The sequence below is a fragment of the Saccopteryx bilineata genome, chromosome 3, assembly GCF_036850765.1.
Source record: "Saccopteryx bilineata isolate mSacBil1 chromosome 3, mSacBil1_pri_phased_curated, whole genome shotgun sequence".
Lineage (NCBI taxonomy): Eukaryota > Metazoa > Chordata > Mammalia > Chiroptera > Emballonuridae > Saccopteryx > Saccopteryx bilineata.
The window spans coordinates 286,500,812-286,513,787 of NC_089492.1; the positions used below are offsets into that span (position 1 = coordinate 286,500,812).

General features: G+C 48.0%; 1 protein-coding gene across 2 annotated transcripts in view; it reads right to left on the minus strand.

Moving 5' to 3' along the window:
• Nucleotides 1-1,045: 1,045 nt before the first annotated feature.
• The window catches only part of UBE4B (ubiquitination factor E4B), a 135,787-nt gene continuing 123,856 nt past the window's right edge, over nt 1,046-12,976 (minus strand). For both annotated transcript variants that reach the window (XM_066270498.1, XM_066270497.1), the window contains 5 exons: nt 9,419-9,553; nt 6,494-6,685; nt 3,244-3,418; nt 2,564-2,710; nt 1,046-1,933 (listed from right to left, as the gene is read on the minus strand). In XM_066270498.1, coding sequence (XP_066126595.1) covers nt 1,872-1,933; nt 2,564-2,710; nt 3,244-3,418; nt 6,494-6,685; nt 9,419-9,553 — 711 coding nt within the window. In that variant the 3' untranslated portion in view covers nt 1,046-1,871. The remainder of the gene's footprint in view (nt 1,934-2,563; nt 2,711-3,243; nt 3,419-6,493; nt 6,686-9,418; nt 9,554-12,976) is intronic.

Below are 12,976 nucleotides of genomic sequence, written 5' to 3' on the forward strand. Positions count from 1 at the left end.
CCTGGTACACAGAAAATGCTACATAAGTGCTCGCTATTATTTTCACAAAAGCTGGTAGATAGTTCTACAAACTGCAGTGCCTGAGAAAGTGGTTATGAAATGGGTTGCACTTGACTAAGAATTCTTAAAGGTCACCAGGGAAAGCTGTTTTAGATCCGGTAACTACTTGAGGATGACAGAGACTGATGATGCCCAAGTTCAACGCCCTCCGAGAAGCAAACTGTGGAACCAGAACCAAACGGAGCGCTGAGACGGACCCAGATCCCCAAGTTCCCTTTTATAAAAGCATCCACTCCCAGGAGGCTCCAGGGAAGGTAACTGAACCCAGGCAAACTCACTTGGCTCCTGTTGCTTACCCACCCCTTTGTTTTCCACAGAAAGAAGAGACTCAAAGAAGATGCCTTCTAAATGTGTATCACTGTTTATTGTAGTTTGCATTAGGAATCGAACAGAGGACATTGCCTGTGGAAGGGGGGAAAAAAGGAAAAGAAAAAAGAAAGTATGTTTTTTGTAGACTTAATTTCTTCAAAACACTTTATGGTTTCAAATCCTTTTTTACCCCAAAGGAAATTCGAGAATTCAAGTATATTAAGTAGGGAGCAGTAATACAAAAAGTCTTCTGTGTTTCTGCGCGTGCGTGTGGATGTGTCTGCCTGTGTGTTTTTTACAAGCAGACATACCTCCGCAGCTCTTGCACCCCTTTTTCGCTTTGGTAAGGCCAAGCCCCAAAGGATGCATAGTACACAGGACCCCTGCCTTGAACTCACAGACTAAAAGGTTGAGGAACGTAAGTACCCTCATTGGGTAACCAGAAAGTCTTCAAACTGTCACCTAGAATTAAAAACACCAACCTCCCCCCAAGCCCGAAGTCATGTAAATCCTGATAGAAGGAAACATTCTCTTTGCTGCGGCTGCTCTTTCCATTCCTAAGAGAGGGCTTATGACAAGGACCAGAGCAACGGGAATCTCTTCATTTTGCTTAGAATAAAAAAAAACTTCAGAGGGACATTTCAAAAGAAAAAAATAATAATAATAAAAACTGAAATTCAAATTCTGAAAATATCTTGCCTTTTTTATTAATCATGTCATCTAACACCAATTAAAAAAACAAATATGTGAATATGATATAAAAATACGATCCCAGGATTAACACTTTGTTGCAGGCACAGTTATCTCACAGAATATATGTTTGGAGGGCCAGGGAGAGAAATTTATTTGTTTTTGCTTCTCTTAAAAAAATCCACAGCAGTGCAGGTACGGAAGGGAAGGGAAGGGAAGGGAAGGGAAGGGAAGGGAAGGGAAGGGAAGGGAAGGGAAGGGAAGGGAAGGGAAGGGAAGGGAAGGGAAAAGAGGGGAAGGGAGGGGAGGGGAAGGGAGAAGAGGTGAGGGGATGGGAGGGGAGGGGAGGGGAAGGGAGGGGAAGGGAGGGGAAGGTGGGGAAGATTCTTTAGCAGCAGAATGTTCAAGGTTCTTGAATCACAATCAAATCAATGGATATTGGATTTAGGGGGGGAAAAAAAAGATGGAGGGGATGCTGCCCAGACCCATTCATTATCAATCACTAAAAAACTTCCGTTGCAAAAGCCCCAAATTGTGACACAGGAAGGACGTGCTTCATTACACAAGCAATCAATCATAAAACGTGTCCCTCAAGCTTTTGACTGCGCTTGTCACTTAAATATATGTACAGGAATTGGGCTCCTCTTCTCATTCATGTCCTTTCTGATGGCCACCATTGGGTCGTGCTGGGTGGGCTCGCAGTATGTTTGCCACATTTGGCCTCCATGTTCGAAGAGCGTTCTCCCGCTGGGGCTGCGTCTGCGCGCCTCATTGGCCTTGGCGGTTCAGCAGAGGGCGGGCCAGGGGGCGGCTTAGTGATCGCTATTCTGTTTCTCTCTCATCCAGGCTTGGATCTGCTCTTTCAGTTCTGGCACTGCGGAGAGAAGGGGGAGGGTTAATGCCGCAGGTGGGAGGGTTCTTCCCGAGAGATGACGCTGGTCATCTGCACAAATGAAAAGAAAATGCCATTTACTCACTCAGTGAAATGTAGACTGAAGAGGAAAGAAATGAATGATGGGAACGACTAGACTTCTACAGTGAAAAAGAACAAAGAATGTTTCATGTCTTTTCTTTTTAGCAAGGGTGGAGAGGGAGCCATGTAGGGAGAGAGATGAGAAGCATCAACTGGTAGTTGCGGCACCTTAGTTGTTCAATGATTGCTTCTCATATGAGTCTGGACAGGTTGGGGGGTCTCCAGCTGAGCCAGCGACTCCTTGCTCAAGCCAGTGACATGGGATCATTTCGATGATCCCAGGATCAAACTGGATGAGCCTGAGGTCGAGCTGGTGAGCCTGAGGTTTGGAACCTGGAACCTCAGTGTCCCAGGTCAACACTCTATCTATCTACTGTGCCACCACTGGTCAGGTTCGTGTCTTTATCATTAAGTGTCACAACTAGGGAGTTTCTGGATTGAGAAGTTCCTCCCCTTGATTAATCCGCATTGCTATGTCATACTGGCCCCTATGCTTGGTGTTCGCCAGGCCACCAGCCCAGCTCCCCGTACCTGGTTCCAGCATGCTCTCAGTCAGCGTCTGCCGGTTGAAGGGGTCTGTGGGGGAGTTCAGCAAGTGCCGCAGAATGATGGCGCGGTCCATGATGGTACCAGAGGGCAGCCGTACCGGGTCAGTCATCAGGGTGTCCATCAGCGGGTCTACAGAGAAAGCAAAGCCAATTCTAGTCTAATAACAGGACCTATGACAGAACACACTAACAGATCAAAGCCCCTCCTGCCAATGAAATGTAAAACACGTCCCTGGGAACAGCAATCACACGGCCCCAACTGGGCTGAGTGCGGAGGGAAATCAGCAGAGAAGCACGCACACCGGCTCTGCAGCAGGGAAGGCGGCTTTGGCAGTGCCTGCCGGGAGGAAAGAATGGAGGAGAGGGCAGCGAGGAGGACGAAGAGGGCAGGCTGGGACCCGTCATTAGAAAATGCCAACCCCCACTGCTGACCTTCGAGTCTTCAGGGTTGTTACTTGGTTTACAATCAGACTAAGGACTTTTTTCCCCTTTTATTTTACCACATGGACTAAAAGTAGGCAAACCTAATTTCAGACAAAGTGTCTCAAAAAGGACCAAGGCACACCATTAAAAAGTTGAAAGCACAGAATGTGTTCTTTTAATGTTGCCTGTTTCTAGGTAATGCAAACCAAGGATTCAGTGGGAGAAAAGTGGGCTACTTGCCTCTGAACTCGTCAGGGGCGTCGCTGTAGTCGATCTCTGCACGTGCGTTCTTGGCTACGATCTCCTCCACTTTCTCAGCGAGAAGCTTAAACTTCTCTATTGCTATCGTGGATTTGATCCCAGCCTTCCGCAGCTTCGAGATCACTTCCTCAAACAGCTCCTTGCTGTAGGATCTCTGGATGAGCAAAGACAAGGTGAAATGAAATAGAGTTTAAGTGGAACAAAGCAAGCTGCAGAAAAGACTCGAGGTATAATTTGTTTGTTTTTTTTCTTCCTAAAAAAGCCCTAAAATTATAATGTGTCTATAGAAATACTTCTACATGGCTATAAATACTAAAGACTGGGATAATACACACCACACTGTATGTAACAAGGTCATTACCTCTGGGGAGGGCTTCAGGATTAAGGCAAATGGGGGGAATTTGAAAATTTCTGAATTATTTTTACAGCAAACATGCATTTCTTTTAAGCTTTAAACATGAAGAGAAGGAGATCTAGTCTATTTGGCCCTTGCATGGCACTGTGCTCTATCTAGCAGCATGGGAGGAGGAGGGGAGTTTTAGCTCTTTTCCCAAAAGGTACACATGGGGAAAACAACCCAATATAGTTCATCATCAAATTCTCCTGAATCTTCACCAGCTCTTGGGTCAATGCTATTAAAAGTCAGGTGCTCTGCAGACAGGAGCAGACACGACTTCTGCCTATGAATGGGAGAGGGTGGTCCAGAATACAACAGCCCACCACAGACCCCGATGAACCCAGACTTGGATTCTGGCTCTGCCACCCACCTGCTGTGTTATCCTAGGTGAATCCCTCCCTCTGCTGAGCTCGCGCTTACATAGCGTAAAATGGGGGTGGTGACACCCACCTCACAGGTGCCCAGTTCACAGCAATCTGCCATTCCAAAACAATCAATGTATATCCTGACTTGCATTTATGACACAAACACTGGCCATTGGTCCATACAGCGACAACGATGTAAATAGGAGAATCTGAGGTCATAGCCTGTGACCTGTCATTTCTATCTGGGGATTCACGCCGACATCCAGTTATGAATCTGAGAGGATGTGAACTCATACTTTATTCTCTTAAAAAGACCTGACCTGAAAGCCCTCACTCTTTCTTCTTTCTAAAAATTGTAAAAAAGCTTTTATTGATTTTATAGAAAGAGGATGGAGGGGGCGGGGTGAGAATATCTATTCATAGTTGCCTCACTTCGTCTGTTCATGGCTTGCTTGTCACATGTGCCCTGACCAGGGTTCCGAACCAGCGACCTCAGTGTTCCTCTGCGCCACCACCGGTCAGGCTCTTCTTTCCTTTTTTAATGTCAGTTTCTAAACAGGTATGCACACTCACCTGTCTGTCTACACACACCCAGGCCCCTTATTAATGCCCTGCAACTGAGGGGAGAGGGCAAGGCACACTGCCGGCAGGTGCCTGGCCCAGCAACAATCCCCAGAGCACCTTCTACAACCCAAAACGTCCAGAGAGCCTCAGTTACGGTTTCTTAAAACGAAATTACTAGAGTTCAACAAACACTGTACTTGGTGCCCACTTATAATGCATCAGGTGAGCCACAGCCCTATCCCATCAGGAAGGGGCACAGGGGATAAATGGCCAAAAGGTTATATCGTAAGACATCGGAAGGGCAAAATTAAATATTTTATACTGGGAATTACTGAAGTGTTGGCGTTGCTGTAGAGACACTACTGCGACAGTTTTACCTTGAACTTCTTTTGCCACAAATAGCCATATTTTTTCCCACAGGTTTTAAAACCTTTTATTTGAATATTAAAAAATTGAGCATTGATGGCCCTGGCCGGTTGGCTCAGCGGTAGAGCATCGACCTGGCGTGCGGGGGACCTGGGTTTGATTCCCGGCCGGGGCACATAGGAGAAGCGCCCATTTGCTTCTCCACCCCCCCCTCCTTCCTCTCTGTCTCTCGCTTCCCCTCCCGCAGTTAAGGCTCCACTGGAGCAAAGATGGCCCGGGCGCTGGGGATGGCTCCTTGGCCTCTGCCCCAGGCGCTAGAGTGGCTCTGGTCTCGGCAGAGGGACGCCCCGGAGGGGCAGAGCATCGCCCCCTGGTGGGCAGAGTGCCGGGTGGATCCCGGTCGGGCGCATGTGGGAGTCTGTCTGACTGTCTCTCCCCGTTTCCAGCTTCAGAAAAATACAAAAATTAAAAATAAAAATAAATAAATAAATTGAGTATTGCAATTAATTAAGTCATTTGAACAAAAAGAAAATGGCATTCGATTAAGCTCCATTTATAAGCATCTAGGTTTCCCCTATTTCAATCTTTGAATGAGGTGTGGGTAAAGAACCTTCTAGAATGTCCACAATGATGTGGACATTCACCTGAGATGTGAGTAATATCTGGATAAAAAATTTGAACAAAGATGGAGAGACAAAAGCAAGCATGGCAACTCTGGGGCGTTTTATGTGGAGAGCTCAGGACCAGACACCAAGATGCGAACCCTGCCTCTACGCCACACCGACTCCACATGAGCTGTTTAATCTCTCTGTGCCTCGTTTTAAAATGAGAAATCTAACCGAACCTATATCATAAGATTTTGTGAGGATTACAAGTAGTCAAAGCCTGGTGTTCAGTTAATGAACACTAGCTATTCTATGGTCAAACCATGCAGGACAAGAACGTGGAGGGCAGGAAGCCCTGCAGGAGTGAGGCTGGGTGGGTCCCGGCTGAACTGGTTGCTATGGCATGAAAAACAGAAAATGGACATGATCATGGGATGCAGGGAGACAGGGAGAGAAGGTGGCAGAGGTCCCCATCCAAGGTCAGAAACCAGGAGACAAAGAAAACGGCAGCACAGAAGCTGAGGACTTGGAAGGAAGACGGATTCCCTGAGGAAACGGGGCTCTTTCTGGGGAGGTAATGGATTTGTCGAGTAAGGCCGTTCATGAGATCATGAGTTCAGAACTCAATTGGAGATGACTCTGGAGCCAAATCCTGCTCTCTGTGCCCAAAGGAAACAATCACTTCATCCCCACTTACAGCAGACACGTATCCCTGGCCCCCGTGGTCATTCCATTTACGTACTAAAAATTTCTCAGACCTTATTTTGAAAAGTATCACCTTCCCTATTTCAAGCAGGGAAAATTCTGGAACAGATGAATAAGTAATTGCACAGGTCTGCCAAGAAATTCACAGAGTAGCGAAGTCAGGTTGCCCAGCGCAGCAGCCCGAACCCCAGCCTCCGTCTGAAATGGCCGGCTCCCCCGGCACTGACCTGGTCGTCGGCAATGGCTTTGGCGAACCGCGCACAGTCCAGCTGCAAGTAAATATCTGTCAGTTGGTCCAACAGCTTCTTTGGTTCAAAGCCATATTTCTCAGGGTTTTCAACTTTCAGGTCACGGCACTTAGGACCACAGAGTTGCTGAAGATTAAAGTTCAGCATTGCAGCCAATCGAGGTCCAAGTTCCTAGGAAATCACAGGATAATAGGAAAATTCATTCTGTTGAAACAAGTGAGAAGGACCAAAAACTCCCATTTCAGCAGAGAAACAGGAATTGGCTGGATTAGTCTTCAAAGACTCCCTTGTAAATGCTGTGTATTACTTACTGGCTGAAGGAAAACATTGTATTTAAAAAACTTGTACTCCCCATTTCTAACCCAACAATTCTAATATTTAACAGAATGTTAGAGACTGATAGAATATTTACAAATACCAACAAAAGGCAACCTTTCCTGTAAATTCATGCTTTTAATTATAAAAGCTAGGATCAACGGTGCGGGAGGTGGCGGAGGGTATGGGGAATAAATGGTGAGGGACGAAGACTTGACTTGCGGGGGGGAAATGCGGGGGGAGGTGTGGGTGGTGAATACACAATATGGTGTACAGAGATGTGTTATAGACCTGGCAACTGAAACCTGTATGACTATGTTAACTTGTGTCACCCGAATAAATTCAATTAAAAAAATCAATGTAAAAAAAGAAAATATAAAAACAAAGATCACTCTAAATTTGTGAGAAACAAATAAAGGGGGTAAATTATTCAGAATTCCATCATCACAACACAAGTCACACAAGTTTTTGAGTACGCTCTTTCAGCCATTGCTTTGTGCATTACTTCTGTATAAATTTCAGAAGTCCCTGACAATTCAGACAGTGAACCATTCTTCTTTATTATCCGCTGCAGAGAGAAATGCAAAAGAAGTAGGAGATAAAATGTATGTCTGAATAGTTTTAAATCTGGCCAGTGAGACAAAGCCAACTTAAACGAGACAGCTACAGAATAATAATGCAGTGACCCCCTGGGGACAACACAGGACTGCGTACTGCTGGGTTCACACTGCTCCCACAGGCCTGAAACGGGAAGTGGGTGCAGAGAATACTGGAGCAGACTCCGGCCCTAAAAAAGGAACTGTGAAAGCTCCCCTCCAGCTATGAGATTTTCATTAAATGCAATGACTGAATTTCTACGAATTCAACTTAAACGCAGCTTTTCAGAAATCTGCCTTTGCACAAAGTAAAGCACTCTTATTTAACTAAGAATTTGTGGGATAAAGGAGTGATAAGAGTAGGCTAGAGGTGGTAATTTGTTTTCCTTTTGAAGTGGGATTGTTTTGAGGAGCAAAGGAGAACACATAAAGCAGGTGCAGGGAAACCAGGGCAGGAGACACAGCCAGTGTGTACAGACTGCTCAGGTCTACCTGCGGCCCTGGGGAAAAGTTAACTTCAATGGACATGAAGCGCTGAGACTTAGCTTTCAGTAATTCCCTTTAAAAAATAAAGAATTTAGCCCTGGGGGATGGCTTGGTTGGTTAGAGCATCATTCCAAAGCACAGAGGTTGCTGCTTCGACACCACCCCCCCCCCCCCCCGTCAGGGCACATACAGGAACAGACTAATGTTCTTGCCTTTCTCACTCTCTCCCTTCCTCCCTCTCTAAAATCAATAAAATAAACATTAAAAAAAAGCCCCAACCATTGTTTATTTTTTAAAAATGAAAAATTTAGAAATATAGACCTCATAACAATTAAGTCTTAAATAGTATTTATGTTGCCTACCTTCTAATAATGAGGTGGCACTGCCACTAGGGTCACTGAACATAAAAAATCAAGCATGGCTAAAGCAGGAGTTGGCAGATTACCAACCACGGGCCAAACCGTCCTGATGCCTGTTTATATAAAGTTTTATGGGCACACAGCTGCGCTCGTTTGTGTGTGCATGGTCTGTGACTGCTTTCACACTGCGTGGGTGACACTGAGAGGCTGTGGCAGAGACTGTGTGGCTCACACACCTCCAGTATTCGCTGTCTGGTCTTTCCAGGTAAAGTTTAAAGAAATTTCACTTGCAACCCTTTGAGGGAAGCTGGTATCCGGACTATCATGTTCCGCTGCTCATACACTGCAATGAATTTATGAAGAGATGTGAGCTGGAATGGAGATGGAAGGGGAGGCTCACACAGCCCAGGGTGTGGTGATGATGTTGGAGGAAAGAGTACAGAAATCAGAGGAACATGTAGTGCAGTTACATTCCATGGTAAATGCATCTCCAAACAGACAATTAACTACCGAATCTCAGGCCCCGTTACTGCCTTCGTGGCCACACCATAAAGCTTCTCAACTGTGTGTGGGGATGGGAAGGGTGGCACTCAACTGTGGCGAAGCACAGACCTTCCAGTTATGTTGCTCGGTTTCGATTTCAGAGACAGGAGCCAGGTCTTAATAATCATGGTCCAGGCCAAACATTTTGACAACCTTTGATCTATCATAAACCCTAATTATTGCTCTCATTAACCTTTGGCTTCGTACGTGTAACAAAGCTACACTGAAGAGAACCAAAGATCTTATACATTATCAATTATTTCTACTAAATATTATTTCATTTGCAATCAATGTGACTTTACTAAAATACAGGAAAAAATAATGATAAAGATGTCACAGCTCCAACATTAACAATCCAAAATGCCGTCCAAGCAGAGAGTAAACTGAGTTAATGGGGAAGTGACTATTTGCAGACTTCATTCTATCAACCATCGTGCTGTGTGCACTGGTGAGCCTAACTGGGAATAGTCGGTAACAGTATTTCACTTATCAGTGATGGCGACGCAGGAACATCCAGGAATTCAGCAACTCTATTTCGTTGTAAGTGACAGAATCTGAAAGTGGAATCCAACAGACAAAGCAAACACCCCGAAGTCTGTACTTACAGGCCTGAGGAACGGCTTCTGGACCTGCTTCGTGAGGATATGGAACATGTCCACGGTTTCTGTTGCCAGGGCGAGGTAGGAGCGTGAGACACGCTCATCCTGAGCGAGCTGGGACTGACGGGCCTGCTGCTGATCCTAGGAAAATGGAGCAGATACCAAACAAATCTCAGCACTGGTCATCAGCTCGCCAACATGCCACATGGGACAGAAACACAGTCAGCTCACCAGAGGAAAAGTGCGTAACAAAGCCACCTTAGGGAATGACAGAACCATCCACACCATGGAATTCTCCAGATCACTGATGTTTATTCCTTTTGGCATCAGAACTCTTTAGGACTCTGAATAAGGTGACCTTGCCACACTGTTTAACTTACATGAGACTCAGCTTCCTCTATGAAAAAAGAAGTCACCACCAGGTTCTACACAGAATGAAATAAGGGAATCTTATGTCTTGTCTGTTACACATTGATTCTAACAAAGGTTATAGTTCATTGCCTTAACAACTTTCACTTAGTCATCAGTACTTTAAAAATATGCAATATGACACCGAGGCCTGTAGGTTTTGCTCCTGTACCAAGTGCCCATAAATTGCTCAGTGTGTGCATTTCGTCTTTCCACACCGTTAGGCCACCACAGCCTTCAACCGCCAGCATGCCTGCCCTGGGCCATCCTCCTCCATCAGTCCTGTCCGGCCAGGAGACAAGACAATGAGGTGTATCTGACTCAGGGGGAAGCAGAGTAGAACTCTAAGGGCTCTGAGATGCGTGGGATACAGGAACACAGTGAAGAGCGTTACACGTGCTCAGAGGTCAGTTCACTTTATATGGGGAGGCGGAGTAGCTAGAACAGCAGAAGTCTGAGTGAGTGTCCCTGGGCAAGTCCCTCTGAGCACCTGCCTGATAGAGATGCCACAACAATGTAGGGTGACCTGTCCACCGCCCCTTGGTTAATAATGAGCCCAAGGAATGAAAGACTGACCCAGGGAGACATAAGAACAGTAAGGTGAGAAGCTCCGCACTGCGTGCCCCGCCTGTAGGCCAGCGCTGCCTCCAGGCACAGGAGGCACTGAACATGACCAATAGAGCTCCCTGGCCTCGGAGAGCTCAGATGCCCGTTAGGGAGACAAGCAATGAACACGCCCCCCAAACAGACACGCACGTCTGAGTGATGGAAAACAAACCAGGGGAGGGGAGAGGCATGTGCTGGGGCCCGAACACACAACTCCGGAACGGGCGGTCAGGGAGGGACTCTGAGGAGGTGACGTTTCAGTGGACAGCTGAAAGATGTGAGCCAGCACATACCTGGAGGAAGAGGCGCCAGGTGGAGGGAAGAGTGAGCACTTGGCCCAGCCTGGCCGGGGCTGGGCAGTGAGGGGGGTGGTACCACAGTGCCCTCTGGGCCACACTAACCCTGGACCTGATGGTGAGCAGGGAAGTCAGGAGGGTGCTGAGCAGAGTGGTGACAGTGAGCAAGCTGAGATTTAACACCAGCCACCCGGTACAGACGGAGATGGGCCAGGGTGGAGGTAGGGAAGAGGCCCAATACGGATTTTTTTTTTTTTTTTTTTGTATTTTTCTGAAGCTGGAAATGGGGAGGCAGTCAGACAGACTCCCGCATGCGCCCAATCGAGATCCACCTGGCACGCCCACCAGGGGCGACGTTCTGCCCCTCTGGGGCATCGCTCTGTCGTGACCAGAGCCACTCTAGCGCCTGGGGCAGAGTCCAAGGAGCCATCCCCAGCGCCCAGGCCAACTTTGCTCCAATGGAGCCTTGGCTGCAGGAGGGGAAGAGAGAGACAGAGAGGAAGGAGAGGGGGAGGGGTGGAGAAGCAGATGGGCGCCTCTCCTGTGTGCCCCGGCTAGGAATCGAACCCGGGACTTCCGCACACTAGGCCGACACTCTACCACTGAGCCAACCGGACAGGGCTACGGATGTATTTTAAGAGAAAGCCTGGGGGCTTTGCTGAGAAGAGGAATCAAGGAAGACTCGGAATGAGGAGCCAGAGCACCTGTAGGACGCACCTGTCATTACTGAAACCGGGCACACTTGGAGGGGAGGTCTGGAGGACACCACCAGGGCTCAGCTTGGACAAGTTCAGTTTGGGCTTCCTAATGGACCGCCCAGCAGAGAGGCAGGTTCACAGCTGGTTATGGAGACCCGAGCTGAGCAGGCACGTTCTGGTGTCCTCCGAACACAGACATTGGAAGCCTCAGAACAGAGGAGATCATGCAGCAGTGACTTCCACGGGTGGGGGAGGCGGTGTCGGGCCCTGCGCAGGGGGTCCTGGTTGCCTGAGGACTCGGGGAGGAGATCACCTCACTGGCATGAAATGGGCGGGAGCCAGAGGTACTAAATGTTCTGCAATGTTCAGGACAGTCATCCGTAATAAGGAATGAGTGTATTGAAATTCTACTACATTGAAAACAGCAACCAGCACCCTCGCTGGGAAACACCGGCCCAGGCAGCAAGTGTGGGGCGAGAAGGGAAGCCTGTGTGGGAGCGCAGAGGGCAGGGAGGCGGGGAGTAGGCAGGCAGGTGGAGGGAGGAAAGTGACTTCAAAGTCAGACAGAAACGGCCTCTAAAGCTGTACTTGTTAGGGATTATTTATGCCCTCTTCCCGTCCATTAACAGACAAAATCAATACTATCTGTTCAGTCATCTCAAACAAATGCTATTAAGCACTGCAAAGACTGTGCAAGGACTCATATCCCAACATTTATAATACAAGCTGGTCCAGGGAAATCCTCACAGGTGGGTGCTACACGCCTGTGGGCAAAGGCAAGACTGTGCAGCTACAGCGAGCCCGAGTATTTGGACAGGACCTCACTCAAAGGTGGGTAGGATTCAGTACACAGAACGGACAGGAGCGCCTGAAACAGAAGACACGACAGGAGCCATCCATGCAGAGCACGGTCCCTGGGCCAGTCCTGACCTACGGGCTTGCCCTCTGTCGTCTCTTCTCCTAGCTTCCCTGCAAGGAAGCAGCGGTCGGATTTACGGATGAGGATACAGAAATTAAGGAACTTTTAATGTGAGCCAGTGACAGGTCTCAAACCCGGAGCCCTGAGCTCCAAAACTGGGGGTCGTCCAATGAGGCCTCATCTATGGCCCCAGCACGCTGTGCGAGGGCCCGGGACTGCTCTAGACTGGAGCTGAGGGACTGCAGTGGGAGGCGAGCTCAGAAGGATGCCTCCAAGCTGCCCTGGCCGGCATCTGTGGGGTAGGAGCTGCAGGTGGGAGGGTCTGGAGGCCCAGTAGCCCAAGTGTAAAGTGTCTTTAGAAATGAGCATGAGGGTAGTGGGCAGGATGGCACCCTGTGGGTGTCAACACTGCAAGGAGGGAAAAAAGGACCATGGCACTATCTCGACACAATCAGAGGGGCTCACGGAGTGTGGTGACTCAAGGAATGTGGTGGCATAGGCACAGGACCCTGGCAGAGCCCCTCCAGAGGTTTACGTTTGTAGTTTAAGCAGGTAGGCTAGATCAGGATATACCCTCGAAGATGCAGGTATACGTGGAATGAAAACTGTCCCTAAATGTGCTTCAGTTTCTTACATT